At 33.2% G+C, this 23,797-nt stretch overlaps 1 protein-coding gene across 1 annotated transcript in view; it reads left to right on the top strand.

Annotated features, from left to right (window-relative positions):
- Positions 1-23,797, top strand: part of LOC106464288 (short coiled-coil protein B-like) — a 107,416-nt gene that overhangs the window by 17,980 nt on the left and 65,639 nt on the right. Inside the window, exon 2 of the mRNA XM_022391986.1 lies at positions 3,301-3,385. Coding sequence (XP_022247694.1) covers positions 3,319-3,385 — 67 coding nt within the window. The 5' untranslated portion in view covers positions 3,301-3,318. The remainder of the gene's footprint in view (positions 1-3,300; positions 3,386-23,797) is intronic.

Here is a 23,797-nt window from a genome sequence, read left to right on the forward strand (position 1 = left end):
TACATAGTATTTATTTATACTATTAAGAAGTATAAGTAAAAGCCATTTATTTCAACAATTGGCAAAAAACAAACAAACCAGAACTTATATACATATATTATTTTTTAAACCTGACACTCATGATTTTCTCTTTCTAATTATTTCAAGAACCTTATGATGAGTTTTTTATTATATCACAGCAAGTGGGTAGGACAGTAATTTATATATAAACCTTAGTTTTAAAACAAGATAGAACCAATGGCTACAAATGATTGCATAGAAAATATTCTTGTGTATCTATTTCATTGTAAAGTAAATATAGTAGGGTAAGCAGTAATGTATGGTTTCTTTGAAAGTGACTATTGGAGGTTCTCATAGTGGAGAACAAAGGATTCTAGTACAAAGTTTACAAAATTTATGAAGCAAGCCACAAATCTAGGAAATTTTTGTATTTTTTTGATGATGTTTTTGTTTGTGATAATTTTTGTTTGTTTTAAAACTATGGAAATATTCTTATGCAAGAAGATTTCAGGTAAGGATGTTATGGTTGGTTATAGAAAAAAATTTTTTTTTTACATGTATTACTACATTTATTACTTAAGCAGTACATACAAGAACTGCTTAATTGTTGAAAACAAATCATAATTATAAGAAATTGAGCTTGATCAAAATAATAGCTGGAAAATATTGCCTATGTCAGTCTAGGCCCAGGATACAAGTGCATGTTGTGATTCTACCAGTTAATACTTTTTCTCTTCATTTGTTTTTTATGGGATTTTTTTGGCTATATAACTGCTTCAATAGTTAAATATAAATATCATAGATTGTTGATTGGTTGATTCACTAAATATAATAATATCTCAGAAAATAGAAAAGATAGGTGGTTCTTATCTTTATTCTAGCTTGTCAATATCAGTAATTGAGTTACTAATTCGTAAGAAACTACAGACTTTGTATATGGACATCACAAACATCTAATTTGAACCAAAGCTACATTCAACATACTACAAGACCTACAAAAATCGATATTTAATTTTTTTTTAAGTACTTACTTTTAACTATAAAAATTAACTAATGTATCATAATAAAATTTGAATTATAATCTACAATTTGATACCAAACTTACTGAAATACATTCATAAAATAGTAGTTCAATAAAATTTTGAATGCAAGCCCACAAATGTGATGACATGCCCTTTGACCCCTGATCATAGGAAAAATCCATATCAATAGGGTTAATGTTTTTACACATGTAAAAATATATACTGCAACCTTTGTCCTTAAGTCTTCAAGCTATCATATACTGATCACAAGGCAAATGCTCATGAAGCAGTATTTTTTATTTACTCAGTTATACTAGTCTTTTAACCATGTGATAAATTACAAATGTAAAGATACTAATTGATTTTCAGTAAACAACAATAAAATCAATAGATTGATATAGTATTAATTACAGTTATCAGTCATTTTATTAAGGTAACAAAAGAACACAATGTACACATTTTTCTTTATATCCTGCAAAGTAATATTATGAAAACAAACTTTGTGACTGATTATGTATAAATAGAGTGCAATTGCAATATACCCTTCATAAAGCATAGGAAAAATATTGTGTTTACAGTGACTTGACTAACCCTGGAAAAGGGGCTTCAGTCCTTAAAGTATTTTGCCCTTTCTTTAAAAAATTTCCAGAGAACATAACCATGTGTTTAAGCAGTTTTTATGTTTTCACCCTAGTTATTCACATGAACATGTTTTGTAATGAATCCTCACATAGAATGTAACTTTGATTGGAACTAACTTGAAATTATCTCTGGCAAAGCTGTTGATATTGTAATTAATATTTTGAACTTTGTACTGAAAAATTAAAAAAACTCTCAATACACATTATGATCCACAAGATATACATTAGTATAGATCATGTTTGCTTTGGGAAGTTAAGCTTACTATAATAAATATTATTTACAATAAATAAATAAATACATTAATGATTATGCATAGATATGTATTGGACATGCAAGATTTTAAGTACAAATTATCAATATTTAGAAAATAATCATTTATATTTTGAATATAGACAATATTTTAGTTTAAATATTCATAATGTTTTATTTCAAATTCAAGTGTATACTATGAATATATTTTCAAGTTCATCTGTGTTAGTTATTCAGTGTCAATTTAGAAATACATTTTTACTATTAAATAGTGATCTTTTCTAATATAGAATATTATTATAAAGTTTTGATGCTTGTTGGAAATAACTTTTTCTAAATATTTTATTTTAGATTTGATAATTTCTAAATTCCAAAGCTCTTCAGCTATTGTTTCATGTGTTTTTGTTTTTTGCCAGTTCCATACATCTTTATTTAACCTAGTTAATGTTTTATAAATACATAACTAACATAATAAATTTCTATTCAAATATATTAAACATAGTTGTGTTTTTATTCCTCTGTTGTTATGCTGTTTTTTTGCCAATAAACCTTAGTGGATAATTTATTGTTTCTTCCCAGAATTTGAATCTGCTTTTTTATTTTCAGCATGCTTGTTTTAATTTATTGATAAGAACTATACCTGTAAACCTGAATAACACTTTCTCACAGTTTTGATCTCTAATGCTAAGTAATGACCTTCCATGTTCAGAGAAAGTTTAACATGCAGGTGTTAATAGACCTCTTGTATCCATGTTTTCACTTTTTGTGACTGTGGAGTGTTCTCTTGTAACTTGTGAATTTTCAAAATTCTTGCAGATACTCTAATTCTTTTCTTGCAAATGCACTTAATTATCATTCTGCTCTGTGCAAGAGATCAACTATTAAATGTTTAGATCACAAAATGTAAAAATGCATACTTTATTGTGCATATGGTGCAATACTCAGAAATAAGGTATTTACTTTACGTTGTAGTTTGTAACCTAGTGGTCAACTTAACAATAGTAATACATTGTAGTTAATTGTTTATGATAAGGCATATGATGTTTCAAACTTTATTGATGTTGATAATGAATGTAGTTTAACAACAATATACATTGACTTATCTGGTAACATAGCAAAAAATTAATTTCAAATCTGGATTTTTCCCCCCCTTCCTTTATTTGGATTTATTTCAGTTTTATATACATAGCTCTGCCGCTACCTCTCAAGAAAGGATAAGAGCTAGGAATGAAAAACAAAACCCAGTGTTAAACATCTGTCTTTTGTTTCTGTATGAACTTAGTAGTCCAATCAGCACTTAGAACTTAAATAAAAACACATTTTTATTACATTGTATTTTTTACAAAACTGGGTTACTTTTCTCATGATTATTATTATTTTGGTGTAGTAACCTGGCCATTGAAGAATGTCAGGAGCAGCAAGAATCCAAGAAGAAATCAACAGCATTCCACTAGCAGATGAGGATGCTCAAGGTTTTTTATTTTTTTCTTATTCAAAGGCTGTGTGAATATTATTGATTTTAAGAGAGTTAATATGCAATGAATTTTAAATAGTGTAAGTAGGTAAGTTAACACTATTACTATGCAAATGAGGTTGTGTGTTTTCAGTAATGTGAAAGAAATGAAGGAAAAGATTAAAATATATACAAAAATTAATATCTTAGACCTGAAAGTATAAAAGAGAAATAACATTAGTACAAAATGCTAGGGATATAGTTTAATTTTTAAAAAGTTGATATGACCCATTTTAAATATAAGAAAGATTCTTCAGTACTATAAGAAAAAAAAAAGTGATTTGACCTCTACAGCACTTTTTGTATATCTATTCCTGATCTCAGACTTGTGTATTCTTTTAAAAATGTGTGTATTATTAATTTCAGAAATTATAATATTTTCTTATTTTCTGAACTTCAGCATTTGTTTGACTTAGCTTAGATTATCTCATTAAGTGTGAAAGGTACAGTGAAGAAAGATTTATATGTAGTTAAGTATGTTTAATTTTTACAGTTTTTATCTGGATTTAAAACTAAAATACCTGCTTTTTTTCAAATTGAATTTTTCTCTTGATTTATTAATCTATCCAGAAGTTAACAAAAATATATATCATAATATTTTTTAATTTTTCATGCAGTTATTTGTTTCTTGTGTTATAACAGGCTAGGCCAACAACATTATGATTGTGTGGTCTAACACTTGCAGCCAAAAGTGAGACCTGCCACAGTACATTTTACACTGTCTCATAATAGTATAACAACATTTGAATGTGTTACTGCACAAATTTATTCATATTTTGAAAAAATATTTGCTTAGTATATTTACATAACAGGAAGCATTGCAATTATTTGTCTTGTACAGATTGAGACTTAGTGGCCTTAGGTGAGTTTATGGTTCCATTTATATCAGGATTCTAAATTTCATATCATGATACTCTCTGATTTTGTTTTATTAACCTTCTCTATACAGGCTTGATCGTTTTGACAAAGCTTGCAACCACGATGTAACCATGAAACTATAAATAACAACTTTTAATTTAGTAAGTGTATATTCTTGAAATTTGGCATACTTTTAGTAAACATTACAATAATTTTATACACAAGAAGTCAGATTTTTTGATTGAGCATTTTTACCAAAGATTTGACTGTGAATTTGTGGCTCTGGGCCTATTGGTGCCTGCCTCTCCTGATTTTTACACTTGTGGTCTTCCTTACAAGGGACCCTTGGGTTGTGCAAGTTCTTATGCTCTATGTCAGCACAAATGGGCTGTTTATCTGTGCTGGTCTCTCCACCACTCCCATCTCTAAGGATGTGCTACTGCACCATATCTTACTTCCTTCTTTACCTGACTTTTTGACAAAGACCTATCTGCTTTGACAATTGTTAGTTACTGAGCAGTGTTGCCCACAACTTTTTCCTTATTTCCAAGTACTAATTCCTTCTCTTTGCCTTTTCTCACAGACTTCTTAAAGGCCTTTTCTATCCTGTGTTTCTCTCACCTGGTCCCTCTTCCCAACTGGGTCCTTTTTATGGTTCTTCTGGCTCTTACATGTCCCTATTTAAGCTGTTGGTCTCCTGTTCTTTATATCAGTTGTCCCCGAAAACTTTTTTTCTTCCTTGTTTGTGTCTATCATTGTTTGGACATTTATGCCCTAGACACCCTATACTTTCCTTGTTGTACAATCCGGGGCTTGAAATTAGTGGTGGCCAGGAACCAATGGCCCCCCAAAAATGCTGGTGGGCCTATAAAAAGTGTCTGCTAAGTAGCCCGTGTAGCCTCTTAAATTTAAAAGAACAATTAAAGTTTGATTCCACATAATGTTTCATAATTGAGCAGAATTTATGACAAACCATGAATGAACCTTCTCAAATTTATGAACACTCGTAAGTCATGTAAAATCCACAAATGTCATCACTATGAATGTTTGTGTATTCAAAGTAAATGCACTTTCATTAATAAGAATGCCATCACTTTGTCCAATATTCAAACTTTTTGTATCAATGTAATGGAATTAATATATAAAATTTAATTTATAAAATTTGAAATATAGAGTGATTATTTGAACTTTTATAAGGATGACTACTGTTTTCAATCAGAATGCTACTTTTTTAAATTTTTATATATGACACCTAGCCTGTATCAAGGCTCACACATTTGAAAGACATAATACAAGTTTTTTTTTTGTCAACACTTTCCAAAAATGGGCACATAAAAATTGCAAACTTGTAAGTTGTCTGTAGAATCTACTTTACTGCATGTTAGGGAAAACATTTTTGACTCCAACTTTGCAGACTGTACTAGCCGAAAAAACCCCCATAATATTACTGTTTTACTGATGATATCACAATCGGAAATCATTGATTGTCTATAATTATAGAGCACAATCTTCCCGATTCCAATTGCATATGTCATTATGTAGATTGTTGACAGTTTAACCTTAAAAATTGTAACGACTACAGAGACTGTGCTTTGATGCTTCATTAAATTTGAAATAGTTAAAGTTATCAATAAATGTGCCATGCAAAAAAAAAATTACACAATTTTTTTCAATTTTTTATTTGAACGAGTGAAAACTAAAATGGGGACTGACCTTGTGGCTAGTACATGATCAGTACATATCGTTATGTGACCATTGTGAGAGACAAATTGTTGAGGTTCATTGCCTAAATTCATCATTCACTTCAGCTATAAGTTGGAAGACTTTTGCTAGCACTCTACACATTTTGAACTAAAACTCTTGCTGAACCAAACAAAGTATTCCAATCAAAGGTCAAATAAAGTGACAGCATTTGAAAGTTTTCATTTGTAAAGAGAGGAATCTTCAAACCGGTTCCCGAAATATGTTTTTTAAATTGGCCTTATTTAAAAATGCTCCTAATTGTATCTTTATTGCGTACACAATGATCAACTTTCAAACCTTGAAAAAAGAAAAAGAAATGACAACTTTAAATGCATTATGATAAAAAAAGACCCAGATTCTACTGGTGGAATTGTTTAAAATTTATCACCTCCTGGCTCAACACACACATGCTTTCATTGAATGTGTTTCAAATCTCAGCACTTACATTGTGTAACTTTTGACATCTATCTAAAATCACAAAATATTAACTTTTACTGTTGATAAAGACGTATACACTCCCCTATGAGTTACAGGTGCAACGGGCAGTCTGTTGGGACAACTGTCCACCTTTGTGATTCTTGTTTTTCAACCATTTGCCTCCTACTCGAAAAACCCCAAATATATAGTTTTTCTCATTCAGAAGCAATCCAACCAATCAGCAATCAGGTTTGTTGAGCCACAACTAACTTTAAGATAACTTCTTGGAACTATGCAAGTTCATAAGTAATGGAACTGTCAAATGATGAAATGGACTATTCTGTAGCTGTCCAATTGGTTAGTTATTTTTGTAAATATTTGTATATACTTGTTTACCACTTTCAACTTACAGTAACATCTTCAACAAAGAAATGCACAATTCAAACAATTGCCCCCCCCCCACCTTATTGGAAAGTAATGGGACACTTCAAATTTCCAATCGTTCTTTGGTAACCTCCCCAAACATTGAACTAATACACAGTGATTTATGAAAAAATGCTATTTTATGATATTTGTTTATTTTTTAAAATATTAGCAAGGGTCTATTTTATAACGTTTTTCATTTTGAAGCAATATAAAGCTGTTACTGACTTATTTCTTAAAAAAAAGTGGACACATGCACTAAATAAACCTTTTAATAAGAGACCCAATTATAATTAAACTTTGTTAGGAACTTTCCCTTTTGATGTTAAAAAATCGTGTGAAGTTTCATCCAAATCAAACTTACACTGTGGAGGCATTTTGCGGACAGATGGACTTAGCCTCCTTTATACTGTATATATATCATTTAAGTGGTCCAAAATAAAATGGTTTGTCTTATGTGTTTTTTTATGAAATATGAGTTGACAACAAAATACATTGTGACATGTTGATATCTTTAGTTTTCTTTCAATTCACGTAACATCCGTTATTTAATTCAGTGATTTTTCTGATAACTTCCACTATAGAGTACATTTGCAATGAGCTATAGGATTGGCTCTTAAAACTGTTTGCAGGCTCCTAAAAATGAATGTTTTGAGGGCTTAGCTTGCTCCTTAAAAAAAGCATTATGTGTGAGCCCTGCAATTGCTCCAATTCTGATCACCATTTATGTTCTGTTTGGGTTTTTTATTATTATTTTGCTTGAATTTCCCCCTTTTCATAGAAACTGCCATTTCTCCTTTCCTTTATCATGGCAAACCTCCTCCTTTCAGGACTTGTAATCCCCTTTGGGTTTGTCATCTCATCCATCTGGCATATTCTCTTCTTTGGATGAGTCTGACCATACACTTTTTAAAGTTGCCTCTCATCAGATTTGCCATTTCAAAGCTTTTCTTCCCTCAGTGCTGATCATTGGAGAAGATATTCCAGGCTGATAGGTGGACTACACTTAACATACTCATTCATTACATACATCACTGGGCAGTTTCTTGTGCTTCTGATTTTTGCACTCCTCTTGTCTCCCTTCTCCAGTCTACTTGGATGCTCTTATATGGCAGGTTTGCTTGTTCTGATCTTTTTCCACTTCCCTCTCATTTTTGTATGATCTCCGTGTCCCTGACACTTTACATGATGCCAGATTGTTTGTACAGGTCATTTAGTTCACCTCACTCAGTACCCAAATAGTAAAAAAAAAGTATGTACACATGTCACATGTAAAATTACCAATCATTTCATTATGTCTGGTGTCATTAGATGCTTCCAAGTGGCTGGTGTTGTTTCAAAGGAAATACTTACGTTTAATCCATATCAAGCAGGGGATAAGAGCAGTGTTAATTCTACCTGCTCCTGCTTTGTTTCCACCATTAAGATGGGGTTTTATGCAAGACTGCTTCCGTGACTAACCTGGCTATTTTTGCATCTTTTGCATAAAAGAAAAAGCACCAGTTGAAGCCCTCTGTCTTCACACCTGACTCAACCTTGCTGTCTTTAATCATGGTAACCCATTGCATTGTCTCTTGGTAGGGACCAAATTCTAGATGATTGTTTGATGACAGTGATTCATGCCCACTCTCTGGTGTTTTCCCTAAGTAAATCCTCCCCTCCCTCCATCCTTGTACTGGAGCAAAGGAGAACCTTTCATTTCCCAAGCCACAGAGGAAGTCAGTATGGAGAGTCTCCTCTTCGAGTGGTGCCTCTGTCTGGTAAGAGACTGGTTGGGCCTACCTCTTGTTTGAGATGTAGGGCAAGGATGTTCACCAGGAAGTGTTGTACAAAAAAACCAGTTATGATATCTACCACTCATTTCTCCATGGATAGGTCCAGCCAATTGCAACTTGGATTTTTCTCAGGATGCAGGTCAAGGCTTTTCCTTCCTCAACCTGCTGTTATAGTATTTATATTGTGTTTGACCAAGACAGAGTGTCCTAAATCTCTAGCCACATTAAATATTCTAATATTCGACCACCTTGGTGACATATAACCACCAGCACTGGAGTTTTCTGATATACTTTATTATCAAAATTAAAAAAAGAAAGAAAAACAATTGGGAGAGGAGTATTCCCTGCTTGAGACAAATGCAGTCTATCTTCATTGTAGTATTCTGGTTGTAGTGGTGCAGAGAGGTAAGTAACGTTTCTGAAGTTAACATTTTCCTTACCTGAAAATGTACTTCATGTAGATGCTGAACTCTCAGTACCACCTCCAACCATTCCTCTGTACATTTGGTGCCTTTCGTTTGGCTCATCAAGAGTGAGTCTGTGATCATGTGCAACTGCGCAAGGGGATGAATGTGCATGGAGGTAGTGTTGCCTTCATATTGGTGGAGGGTTACAGCATTATGAGGATTAAACCATAAGCTGGTGCAGTACATATGGATATGTGTAGGAGTGGGAGTTTATTCAAGGCTTGTGAGGTAATTAGTTTTTAGTGGTGCAGAGAGGTAAGTATCTATCTGAAATACAATTTTATCTAAGGACAATTTTAACTTTAGTAGTTGCATGTTGGTCTTGTACTTTTTTTTTGCATTCAAAGTCATTCCTAGTTTTTGGTATATTTGTTATGAGCATGTTACTGAATATCACAATTTACAATATTACTGTTTATTACAAATATTGAACTTAGAACACAAAATAATAACATGCACAAAGAATACAATGTTCTATAACTATAACTGCCTTAAAATATTTCCTTTACAGCGTTCGAGGTGAAATTAGAAACAGCATGTTTTGAATCTGCAGACCAAATAATTCAAAAATTGTGATCAGAATTCATTGGCATTAAAAATAATTCAATGAATTAAAATCTTCTCTTTCTATTGGTTATGAATAATGTAGTAGTAAACTTTAGAAAAATTGTTATTGACATTCTCTGGAAGACAGTATGTGATAGGAGTTTGTTAAATGTGGGTTTGACTTTTCGGTTTGTGTGTGTGTAAATAAAAAATCATTGAAGACTATAAATTTAGATTATATCTCAATATTGTCTGTAGCAAAACTATGTAATTTGTATTAGAAAGCTCAGAAGCACAAATAAGGATGAAAGGAATGTTTAAATGAGCTATTTGGAGTGAACAACTATCACGTAATACATAGAAGTTAAGAGTGAGGATTTATTTAAGTATCTTATTTTGAAATTAAGAAATTAAAGATTATTTTAAAATTTGATTTATTAACTACCTTTTGATGTCAAATTTATTGACATATATTGATAATTAAACTGTTTATTTAAATTTCGAATGTAACTCTGTGAAAAGGTTGTAACATGCATACTTTTATGTACCAGAATCCAGAGAGTTAAACTATTTATATATGTTTTATACCATATGTTTGCATCGATTTTAGTGCTTGCATGTATAAATAAATAAAATAGATAAAACTATTAAACTTGGTCTGTAAAATATCTGAAAATGCAATTGTAACATCATCATATCTGTAAACATACCACTGTGTGTGTGTGTGTGTGTGTAATACTTGACAAGGAATTTTTTCTTTCTTTAGAGCTTCAAAAACAATTATGTTAAAATATGAAGTATAGTGTAGACATGATATGATGAAAGAGTGAAGATTCTAAATGATAGCAGATACAGGCAAAAATACCCTTCCCCAGTGACAGGAAAGGTTTAAGTTAATCTAGCAAAAGTACTCATCCATATTGATTGGAAAAGTTTAAGTTAATCTATCAATTTCATAAACTTTAAAAAGGTTAATTGTGTTGCACTCTTGGTTTCACTCAGAGCCAAAGCTCTAAGCTATTCTATACTGCCCATAACGAAAAGTAATTGTTAAGCGTTTCAGTCATGCTAAGAGCTTCTCAACAATAACATATGGTAAATCTACATTTTTTGTTCTTTAAGCTACATCACATTTTGAAATGTGAATGGTAGTGTGATTAATTCCTAACAGTTCAGTGTAGAATATCCTGCTTACAAAATACAATTTGCCCTCAACATTATTCATGTGTGTTCTCCTGTCATTTCAAAAGTGAATGTTGAGTTTTCCTTCCATGCTAGGGATAAATATACTTCCTCTCATCTTAGTTTTCATATTTCATTTGCAAAACAACTGGAACTTCCTTCATAAATATTGAAAGTTTTTTTAAGGTAAAAGTTTGTATTTTATCTATGGTTTTCTCTATCCTAACACTAACTGTAGCTAATTCGTCAATGTACAATGAAATTAAATTTTGAAAATTATGAAATAATATGATCATATCTTTTTCTTCTTTCAATACATAATTTCTTGCCACATCTGGAAATTATGTTATTCACAATTTTAACTATTTACCTTTTCACATATAGTTTATCTTTATTTTTAGAGTTTCATTGCCCAGTTTGTATGTTGTAAAGTTTATTCATTCCTGAAAAACAACACATCATAATGGGAAGACATTAGTAGATTCCTATACATTCACCTGCAGCATGCATGAAGAACTGCACTCATGAAGCTAAGTCTTGTTAAATTTTTCTCTTAATTTCTTTCAGGAAAAAAAATTGTGTACCTTTCAAATATGCATTTTAAAACATAAATAATACAGACCTTACTAAAAATAGAATGTCTACAAACAAGTGTAATCTAACTGTCTTTGTAACTAATCTATAAATACGTTAGATAGATCTTTAAATCCTGTTAGCATCAACTTAGCTTCCCTACACATCGCACAGTCATGACTTTTAGTCTGATGTTTGCTTCTGTCAATTTCAAAAGGACCATTGGAACTTTTAAATTGAAAATAAGCTCTTTCTATTAGTTATAAACATGTACATCAAATAAGATGATGTAGTTTTGAAAACTGTCTTGAAAAATAAAGATATATGGACAGATCTTCTGTTGTGGGTTGGAATAATTTCTTTATATCACACTAAACCTTGAAGCTAGGATGTTGAACTTATACATTGGAATTATTTATAGATTGTAGCTACATCACTCAGATGATGTAGGTACATTATTACTGAAGTTATAAAGATTAAAAGAAGAGAATGTGGAACACAGATGTGTCATACGATACAAAGTGAAAATTGAGAATTTTTAAAGGTATTTTGAAATTAAGAAATTAACACTTGTATAAAGATTTGAACAATCTGATGCTAAGTTTATTGATGTATATTGATAATAAAGTTGTTTAAATAAATTTTGACAACCACACGTTTAATGGGTTGTCAGAAGGTTGCTGACATTTAAAACAGCTAGTACATGGTATACATTTCCAATAGCAATACCACTTGGCTGTATGACAACCTTTAGACACACATAAATGATGATTGCTTGACACACATTTCAAGTTTCTAAAAATTGTCATAATCTGCACATTAACCATAGTCTGTTGCTTTAACACCTGCTATGGGCATCTTTTTTGTGCATGTCACAAGGTTTTTACTTGGTTACATTCAATATTTAACTAAACTACTTTCTTATCCAGGTATATGAATAAACTTGGCATAAGAATGTAGCCAATAATCCAAATTTTAATATTGTATAAGCTTTAACTTCTTAGTTTTATAAAGTAATATTTACAAAAAAATGCTGAATTTCTCCTAGTATGAGAATTGTGACATTTGCTCTCTAGATTTCCCATTGTGAGATATCCATGACTGTTTCAATTTAAGTATGATGCAAGTGTTAAATTTAATTATTTTTAAAAGTAATAGTTTATTGCAGGTTTGTTTATGTAACTGTTGTATGAATCATATGTTGTGTGGTTCAGTTGTTGTTAATTGATGCTTGTTGTACTATTGCATTGTCTTACGAGAAACTTCAAAGTTTTTCTCCTTGTTTTGATTGAGTATTATTGCAGCATAATATCTCGTAGCATGTAGAACCTTCTAGGCCTCAATCAGACTATAAATATGCATAAAAAATGTAGTTCAAGTTAGTTATATAGAGACATAGTTAGTTAGAGAGATATATAGACAGATCTAGACTGTGTGATTTTAGCCATAAAGAGTGTATAGTGGCAATTTTTGAAGTGAAATTATCACAGATTGTATTATAATAACAGAATAGAGAGGAATTACTTTTGTCTGTCAATTGTGTTCTAAAGTAATTGAACCAGCATGTGTGGACTTTGATGAAAAGAGATAGTTATTTAATGCTATGGATATAACTGTGATAACCAACAGCATAACAGTAAGAGGATTATGTGCTGTTTGTTTATTGTTGGAATTTATTGCCAACAAGTCAGAGATGTCTACTGTAAATAATCCGGAGCATACATAAAATATGACAGTGTGAGCGAGCCAGGACGTACAGTAGTAAGCAGTGATAGAAACGGATGTAAACAACAGCTAAAATAGATCTATATACACACACACCTGTAGTGGTGGCAAAAATTTTGTACAAGTCACAATCACACCATATAATCATGTTGACTGACTTTGATAAGTGGATAGAGAGGGGTGAGCAACTTGGACTCAAAGATGGTGATCTATGAAAGTTTATTAAACAACAAGACTTAAGAGAGAAGAGCATCAACATAAAAAAAGAGGAAGAAAGAGAAAGGCAGAAAGTAGAAAAGGAGAGAGAGGAGAAACTGGAAATAGAGAGAATAAGAGTTAAGTTCTCCAAACAGAAAGATGGAGGACCCAAGAATGACAATAGGGTCAGGGCCAGCTGACCCAAGTTGCCCAAATTTGAAGAACAGAAAGATGATATGGATGCTTTCCTGCAGAGGTATGAAAGACTTGCATGATGCCAGTTGTCATGGAGTATGACAAAATAGAAAGTGCTATGAATTTACTGAGGAAGGTTTTCACTGGAAGTTCAGAGAAGTCAAACTTAACACTGGAGAAACTGTATTTCAGTTTGTGGCACATCTACAACAATACTTCACAAGATGGACTGACATGGCCAAGTGTGAAGAGAGAGAGAGTTTTGAAGGACTGGTATGTCTTATTAATATGTGAACAGTTCATGATCAACACAAAAGGGAGATGAGATGCTGTGCTTGTCATAAAAATTGGGCACATTGCGAGTGGCACAAAGCAGCTGGAGCTACCTACAAAGATGGTGCTGGCAAGAAACAAGAAAAGAGACAACTAGTCAGATTCACCACAAGAAAGAAGTGCTATTACTATGATTAAACACTGCATGATTGATGGCCAGCTCAAGTTAGCAAATGCGTCAACAGTGCCAGTGGTGGTCAGAGCATGTGACAAACATTGAGAGGTGCCAATAAACCACAACATGCCAGTAGGCAAAGGCTCTGTTGGGGACAAGAAAGTGAAAGTCCTACGAGACACTGGGTGCAGCAGTGAGAACCAGTCTAGTATCTGATGACCAGATGGTGAGCAAGGTACATTTATGTATGCTGATTGATAGGACAGGGAGAAAGTTTCCCATAGTAAGGATAGAAGTGGACACACCATACTACCTGGGAGACCTTGAGGCCATGTGTATGAACACACCCATCTATGACTTGGTGATTGGCAATATACCAAGCAGTAGAAATTTGGAGGAACCAGACAGAAAAGATACTGATGAGGCATTTGCAATCACCAAAAGAGCTCAAGAAAAGCAAAGCAAGCAAGACATCAAGCCCCTGCAAGTCTCAAAAGGTGACATCCCAAATGTAGTCTACGGGAACTGAAGGAAGCACAGAAGAAAGACCCTTCACTGCAGAAACTTTGGGACAGTATCTGGGAGAATGTTGAGCACAAGACTTACAAAATAGAGGACCAGAAGGGAGTGGCTCATGAATTGATTGTGGGATGACATCTAGGAGCAAAGAAGACAGCAGGCAGAATGCCATCACCATTTATTGGCTGGGGGTCATCAGAGATGTGGTCAGATTCTGCAGGTCATGTGACATCTGTCAAAGGACAGTAACTAGAGGGAAGGTAACCCAGATGCCACTGAGTGAAATGCCTCTCATAGAAGAACCACTCAGTAGAATAGCTGTGGACTTGATTGGACCACAAGTACCTGTATCTGTTGAGGGCAACCAGTACATGCTGACAGTAGTAGACTATGCGGCACATTACCCAGAAGCCATAGTAGTGCCAAAGATAGAGATTGAAAGAATAGCAGAAGCCTTCCTGGAAGTGTTCTGCAGAGTAGGCTTTCCAAAAGAAGTCTTGAGTAACTGAGGGACTCAGTTTACCTCAGAAGTAATGCAAGAGGTGTGCAGACTCATCAGCACTAGGCAGTTCTTTAAAACCCCATACAACCCCAGATGTAACATAGTTTGTGTGAGAGTGAATGGAGTCTAAAAGAGCTTGCTGAAGAAGATGTGACAGGATTTTTACCCTTCAAGTTACTGTATGGAAGAACAATATGAGTTCTGATGCAGATGTTCAAAGACCTATAGACAGGAGAAGAAGAGCTGGAAGTGAGGAACGTATACCAGTACATTTAGAACCTCAGAAACTGACTGGAAGAGACCTGCCAACTTGCTCAAGAAAGTTTATGTGCAGCTCAAGGCAGTCAGAAACACTTCTGTGAAAAGAAGGCCAAGGATTAATGATTCAAGGTAGGATAGAAGGTATTAATTCTGCTACCCACAGACAACAACAAACTTACCCTGCAGGGGAAAGGACCTTTTGAAGTGTAGGAAGTGGTCAACAGAATGGACTATAAGGTGAAAGTGGATGGGAAGATCAAAATCTACCATGCCAATCTGAAAAAACTCTGGGAGCTGTTCGGGCAGGTGAGGGTAGCAGGTCTGACCATCAGACAATCTAAGTGCTACGTTAGTTATTCTGTTCTTGACTTTATTGGACATGAGGTGGGGAACCGACAGATAGCCATGGAAGAGGAGAAGCTAAATCACATACAAGATGCACCAGCTCTGATGACCAAACAGCAAGCCAGATCCTTCCTGGGATTAGAAGAATACTGTAGGAAGTTCATTTCAAACTATGCTGAAATTGCTACATCACTGATGTACCTAACCAAGAAAGACCAACCCAACAAGGTGAAGTGGGAAAAACCACAGAAGATGTCTTTCTAGAAGTTGAAGATTGAAGAACATGTTAGGTTGTTCGCTAATCCATAGAATGCCTGACTTCAACATTATTATCATTATTCAGGCTAACATATCAGACATTGGAATTAGAGCAGTACTTCTGCAAGAACTTGAAGAACCATTTCCCATAATGTATGTCATTGGAATTAGAGCAGTACTTCTGCAAGAACTTGAAGAACCATTTCCCATAATGTATGTCAGTAAAAAAAACTCGTTAGAGAGTGAGAAGAAATACTCTGTGATGGAATGAGAGTGTCTTTCCATCATATTTGCCATCTGGAAATTCCAGAACTACCTGTACAGGAAGGAGTTCATCATCAAGGCAGGCCATAAGCTCCTTGCATAAATACAGAGGTGCAAAACTGACAGTGTAAGTATTATGAGGTGGGCATTATATCTCCAGAACTACTGGTTCTGCATTGAGGCCATGAAGGGGACTGCAAATGTTTGTGCAGAGTGCATGCATACACTTTGTGCATGAACTAAAAACAGCCTTTTTTGATATAGAATAAAAAAATATAGTAAATATTTTTCTTGAAGAGGGGTTTATTGTTAGATGTACATGACTCTTTCAGTTAAATTCAGTGTGAGTGTTAAATTTAGTTTTTTTAGATAGCTTATTGCAAGTTTGTTTACTTAACTGTGTACAAATCATAATTGTGTGGTTTAATTTTTGTGAATTGGTGTTGTTTTACTATTGCATCATGCTACTAGAACCTTTTAAGTTTTTCTAGTTGTTTTGATTGAGTATTATTGCATCATAATATCTTATAGTATGTAGAACCTTCTAGGCCTCAGTAAGGCTATAAATATGCATACAAAATGGAGTTTCAGTTAGTTATATGGAAGATATAATTAATTAGAGATATATAGAGACAGATCTCGACTGCATAATTTTAGCCATAAACAGTGGCAATTTTTAAAGTGAAATTATCACAGATTGTATTGTAATAAAAGAGTAGAGAAGAAATAATTTGTCTTGTCAGTTGTGTTCTAAAGGAACTGAACCAACCTCTGTGGATTTTGACAAAAAAAGACAATTATTTAAAGCCCTGGATAGAACTATTCTAATTAAATGTGTAATGAACATTTGTATATATGTTTGACTTGTAATATATATTATTTTAAAACAAATGGACTGTGTGCTGTTTGTTTATTGTTGAAATTTATCACTAACAAGTCACAGACACCTACTGTAAAGAATCTGGCCCTTCCATACATAAAAACCTGACTCCTCTTCTCTAATTTATTTACAATCCCTCCAAAATGTTGCATATTAACTTGGGGAGTACAGAAGCAATGTAGTATTTCACTAATTTCAACACATGATGTCCATCAAGACAACTTGTCATACCAGGCTTTAATAATTTTAATGATTCTAAAACATTTATGATACGCTTAAGAAGTAAACAATTTGAATATACAAATTATAACAAGAGAAAATGAAAAAATGTGGCACAAATGATTTAAACCTATTTTACTTTAACTATTTCATTTGTGCCACATTGTTTTCTGCCATTCATTAAAAAAAAGAAGGTGAACAAGTAATATAGCTTTATTCAGCTTAAATGCTTATATTGAAATATGAATTCATACAGATGAAAGGAATTCAACATTTAGTTGTAGATGAAAGTTTTTCTTGGAAATATTTAGCTACTTATGTAGGAAATTTTGTATTGTTTTGTGTATTCATCCCTATCTTGTTTCTGTACATTTTGGCATTGCCATCCCTGCATCATCCTTATTTTTTCAAAATATTTTTATTAGTTGTATTTCATTATGATAAAGCAAAACATGAATGTGATAATAGGAAGCATTTATTAAACATTTTGGAATCATCAAAATTACATCATCAGTAACCTAGAGGTACAAAATAAACAAACAATATTTGTAATTACAATAGAAATATGATATACATAAGAAGTAAACAATTTGAATATACAAATTATAACAAGAAAACGAAACAAATGTGGTACAAATGAGTTAAACCTATTTTAATTTAACTATTTTATTTGTACCACATTTTTTTATTTTTTTATTGTTATAATTTGAATATTCATATTGATAATTTATGTCTATCATATTTCTGTTGTAATTACAAATATTGTTTGTTTGTTTGTTTCTCTAGATTACTGACAATGAAATTTTGATGATTCCCAAACATCTAATAAATGCTTCCTATTATCATGTCCGTATTTTGCATTATCATTAAGTTATGTTTTCCAAAAAATGAGTCAATTACTTGTATTTCATTGTGTTGGTCTCGTGCAAGAAGGATACAGATATGTGAAATCAGCATTTTACTCATTCAAAATAATAAATTGATGACTCAATTCATACTAGAATATTGTTGTATACAAAATAATGACTGATTTTATACCCATGATAATAATATTTTCCTCTACCTGTAACAAGTGAAATCGCAGATACTGTTGAGTTTTTGTCCCTTTTACAGTGAAGATGCATTTAAAGTATTCAAATTATTGATTGCCAAAATGTATTTTGTGTAAAATATGTTCCCTACTGTCATGTGATTGATTGGTTCCACAGGGTTCTCTTCATATAAAATTTTTTAACTTGATTCCAAAAATTAAGTGTATGTGACTTATTTTAATGTCTATCTGCTAGTAATCTCAATAGTCACTGTTATATTTTGTATATTTCTGGTTTATAATCAATGTCAAGAAGTAGTGCTTATTTTCATCAACAAAAATTCTGTAGATTTAGTAGAGGGTGTTGTGGACATTTATGAGACGAAACCCAAAGAACACTATTAGTCATATTTTCAGTTTTTTACAGGTTTTGTATGATACTGATTACATGTATGTGATACATTTTCATGTGCAACAGTTCATGATTTAAATATAAGTAACTTAATCCTTAATTATTGTATTTAAAGACAAAGTTTACTCTGGCTTTTCATATTCATCACTATCACTTTTGCCAAATGACTGTTTTCTACCATTTCAAATTTCTTGAGCTACAAATTTTTAAGCCTATTTTATTTATTAGTTCAAACTTGATTTCAACTATCTGAAGTCAAAAATATTGAAGAATTGATATCTTGTCATTTTCTAACACTTTTTAGTCTTCATGTAGAAAAATGAAACCATTTTCATTTCTGCTCATCTCTGAGAAATTTTGCTTGTAAACAACACTTTTGTTATTTTTTTTAGAATTTATTCCAAATAACAACTTTACTTTTGCTAAAACTTATCACCCACTGAGAAAATAGAATTTGGTTCTGCTTTATTGAGTAACATGTGGACAGAGCATCATCAGTGTTAGATATACAACACTGTGTAGTGTAGGCATAATTATTTAATTTATTTTGCAAGTTAATATTTAATGATTGTTGAGTTTTTCATAACAAAAGAGTTAAAATCAATTATTCTAAAGGCGATAGTTATGACAAGTTTAGTTACATAACTTGGTAAGAGTCATACATTGCGTTTGCAGTTCATTGGTGTCGAGGCTATAGAAAATTCTAGAAGCCTCAGTGATAAACATATAAATTGTTGGAGCATAGTAAAAGTAAAGTCAAGTGAAAGAGAAGTTCAGTCAGAGAAAAGTTAGAAAACATAAAGTTAGCCATCGTGGAGTGAATAGCCTAAATAGTTTGGCTTGTTAATTGGATTCTAAAGCAATTGAATTAGCCTGAGTGGACTTTTGACAAGAAGAAGAGAACTGTATAGTGTTTAAGATACAACTATGATTTCGATAGTGTAAAGAATTTTTTTATACATATGTTTAACTTATTTTGAATATATTGTTTTAAAACAAGTGGAGTGTGTGCTGTCCGTTTATTGTTTAAATTTATTCCAAACAAATCACAGACACCTACTGTAGAAGAATCCTTAGTCCACACCCATATATATACTTAAAGTTCTGACAATCAGCATAAGCAGTAGCACAAACATTATTGATGGACCAGGAAAGCCTTGTTCATTCACAAGATACCAGTGAGCTTGTGTCAAAGCATCCAGATGTGTTGGCTGCTGGTACAAGCACTGTAGCTGCTACTCAGTGTTTTTCCTTTGTTATGAGTTATTTGAAATCACAACTTTGAATCTTGTCATTTCAGAAACTGCCTGTGTTAAGGTAATATGATCTCTTACAGCTAAGTGATGTCTTACTGTTGAGCCTCTCTATAAGCTTATTAATGAAGGTATCCTCATTATCTGTCAAAACTATTGCATTGTACATTTTCTCATGCAACCTGCATAGATCATCTTTGTAAATGGCCAGGTTCCTTGCTGACCTATCTTTTGAGCCTTGAACTCAGTCTAATGGACAGCTTGGTTTTCTGCAGGGTAAAATTGTTGACACAGCTTGGTACACTGTATCCTAGTCATGAAATTGCACTTTGGTCAAGTGCTTTAAAGTATGGAGGGCTGGACCATCCAAAGTGAGGGGCAGCCAATATATTGCTTGTTTCACAGTCCAGCCATTTCAGGGAGTAACCTGCCTGAAACATTTCAGGAAGTGGTCAAGATCCTGGTTAGCCACATCCTTAACTGTTGGAGAGGATATTTATTTTTTAGTCTCCATCACAGTTACCTTTGGTTTTGGTGCAAACCTACCACCCACAGACTTGCAGTCCATCACAGGCTATGATGCCCTAAATGTTGGGTTGCAGTGAAGTGAGTTTGTACATGGACCCTTATACTCACAAAAATCTTGTATTCCCACCCTTGGGTCATAGAAAGGTGAGTGACTGGATGCAACTCATTCATTTACTCTGTAAGACCCCAAGCTTCTCCATGGTCTATGACTACCCTGGCAGAATACCTTCCTGCCTGGAGAGTATCATTGTTGCCCCACAGATCACCACAGTTACCAGATCATGCCCATTGTCTTATCTACTGGTTAAGTAGCCCCTACTGGTAGACATTTTGATCACAAACAGCAGCTCCAGTTTCTTTTACCCAGTCATGGGTGACATCCACTAGACCAGGGGCTGAACTATTTTAACTACCAAACTCTCTGGAATTTTGTAGTGATAACCCCATTTGGTCTCAGACTCATCAGACTGCATACCACTACCATAGTGATCTTCAGTTGTCCATGTCTCCTGTGCACTGAGGTTAAACCTCAGGGGAAAACCTGATCAACTGTTCTGGTGTACCAGATTCTAGCAGTTATTTTTCCTAAGTCTGTAACTGCAGCAAAAACTACATTATAGAACCTTGCAGTAGCAGCAAAAATTTGATGTCTAGGAGACAATTTTTTCTAGACCCAACAATTTTCTTTGGCAGTTATTGCCCCTCAATGTCTAACCCTCATTTCTGGTTTTGAGTTATTTGGTTGTGAGACATGATATTTTCTCAAATTTGAAGCTTCAGCTCACCAACTCAAGAGATCTGAAGATCACAAGCAAATACACTTGTCAAGAGAAAAAGAGACATTATGCAATAACAAATCCTGGTCACAACACTATATTTTCTCCTTCCTTTTTATGCTGTAGTATTTTCAGGTTCACAGGTTTCCCTGTAAATAATTAAATAGGAGACACGGAATAACTGGAGGTTTTGTTAAAAAGTGTTTTTCAAAGCCAAAACTTGTGTTATTTTAATCTTGATTGAGTTTGAAACAAAAATAGAGCCTGGGCACAATGTATCATACAGTGAAACAATCTTTATTCAAACACTCAAAACACATTCTGTGTTTTTATGTGGAAGTGTATTTTGGCAAGCTCACTGAAATGTGTATCAAATCCATGTTTCAACAATAAAATTAAGTTGTAATTATATGTTTTGAAAATCTTGTTCCAAACTGGGAAAGCATGTGCATACTTATGCAATACTACTTCTATCTGATGTACATGTAATTGTTTGGAACTTACCAAACATACTTAATCTCAGTCACGGTAATATTGATAATTATATTATTAAAATGAGTAAAAAAAAACTTACTGTCCTCCTTGTTTCTTTTTTAAATTGGAAATTTTATTAAGTTTATGAACAAAAAATTAAATATATTTAATTTATCTGAATACAAAATAGATATTGCCTTTAATATAAAAAAATAAAAGTTAAGAGATTCAGAAACAATTTATTATCTATGTTGATAAAGTAGGTTGTAATTTTGGTTCATATGAAATATTTTTATGCACAAATTTTAATTAATGAAATCAATACAACTAAAATGTTTACAAAAAAATCACATTAAATAAAATTACTGTTATTACTAATATAAAAAAAGTCCTAAAATAGAATATAAATGTCGAATCCACATATTTCATTTTACTATTTTTGTATACAATTCTTAAACTACACAAAATGCCTATTTAGATTTGTTATAACTTCTACAAATATTGCAACTCAATCAATCTTTGCTTTAATAATAAAATTCTATGTGTTTTATTTACTAAAACATTTATTCCAAAACATACATACCTCTTCTCACACTAATAGCTATTTCTCGATCTTCATCTTTGCCATCTAACATTGTGTTCCCTTGCTCCAGTCTTTATATACCCCCATTCAACTGTCCTCGGCAATATCTAATTTCCAAAACTTTATGCCAGCTCTCCCACACCCTCTGTATATAAGCATTGTATGCAGACAGAAAAATCACTTTTTGTAATAATCCAGATATATTTTTTTGAATTTTTGTTTTTTCCTACAAATATATTACAAAAAAAAAAGAAAATTAATAAAAAAAATCAGATATGAACTCTCGTGCAACGGTTTCACGTATGGAGACTACTCAGCCTTCATCTATTCCTACTTTGTTATCTAGTGATGGTCAGCAGTAGGGGGGGAAGCCACTCTCTGTGGAAGCTCTTCGTGACCTGATTTGGGGCGAGATGGAGTCCTTCATGCAGTCTGGAGGTATCTGATTTATTTGCCATTCATGTTTAGTGGACTCTCTATCATTCTACCTATGTTTTGCTCTATCTCGACCAATCATTTATTCCAAAAACTCTTGATGCCAGAAAAGGAAACAAATCTTTTTTCTCCTATTCATTTACTCAGTGGTGAGTGTTGCCCAATCAGGTATGTTTGTATTTAATTTCCGCACTAGCAACCTTTATATTGGTTCCTGGTTGCAATGGGCTCTGTTGAGATGAGGTGTTCCATAAGACCATCTTGAAGCAATTCTGGATGGTGATATCTTATTACAATATTTCTGATAGACCGCTACTCATGGACTATCATGAGTAAAGCTAAAGATTTTGCCAGTTCCTGCTGAACTTAGAGCTGAATCAGTTGAGATCAGTTTGCTTTTAAAAATTAGGGAATGTGGTTCACCTGTAGCACTGTCTCCAGAGACCTGTTCCCCAGGACTCCCCCGTTACTTCTACTAGTGGAGCAAGGGAGTCCTTACCACACCAAGTTTCTAGTCGCTGGGGTGGTGGACAGAGGATTTTCCTTCAGAGTGTTGAGTTTCCTCCACTCTTGGAGAAGAGGGCAAAATTAGGGACCCTCCAACCTGGGTCCCTGGAAGTTTTTTCCCAGATGTCATTAGGAGCAAGACCAACCTACATGGAAGCCTACTCGTTAAACCAGTCCAGATTTGACGCTTAGCTATCTGGTATGTGTGTGTGTGTGTGCTTGTTGTTCATGCAGGGGGTCTACTACCTCTTCGTAAATCCGAATGTAACATGGTCCCATCTTTGGTTCTTGGTGGGACAGTGTTCCACATCCTCTACTTAATTCCATGGGTAAGCAGAGTTCTCCTTTCCCACTTGGTGGGGAAGTAAAGACAATTGTTTGTAAATCCAGACTGGATGAATTCTTGACTTTGGAGGAGTATGGAATACGATCCCATCAATCCAGACCTGGGATATTGGACTTCTTCAGGCTGATCAGAAGGATTTTCCACATTGGTGTTGCTTTCTTTCTTTCATAAATCCAGTGTTTGAAATGCATCATTTTGTGGTTTCTGTTTGGGATCCTATCACAACAAT

This window comes from Limulus polyphemus, unplaced genomic scaffold (genome assembly GCF_000517525.1).
Source record: "Limulus polyphemus unplaced genomic scaffold, Limulus_polyphemus-2.1.2 Scaffold1608, whole genome shotgun sequence".
Classification (NCBI taxonomy): Eukaryota; Metazoa; Arthropoda; class Merostomata; order Xiphosura; family Limulidae; genus Limulus; species Limulus polyphemus.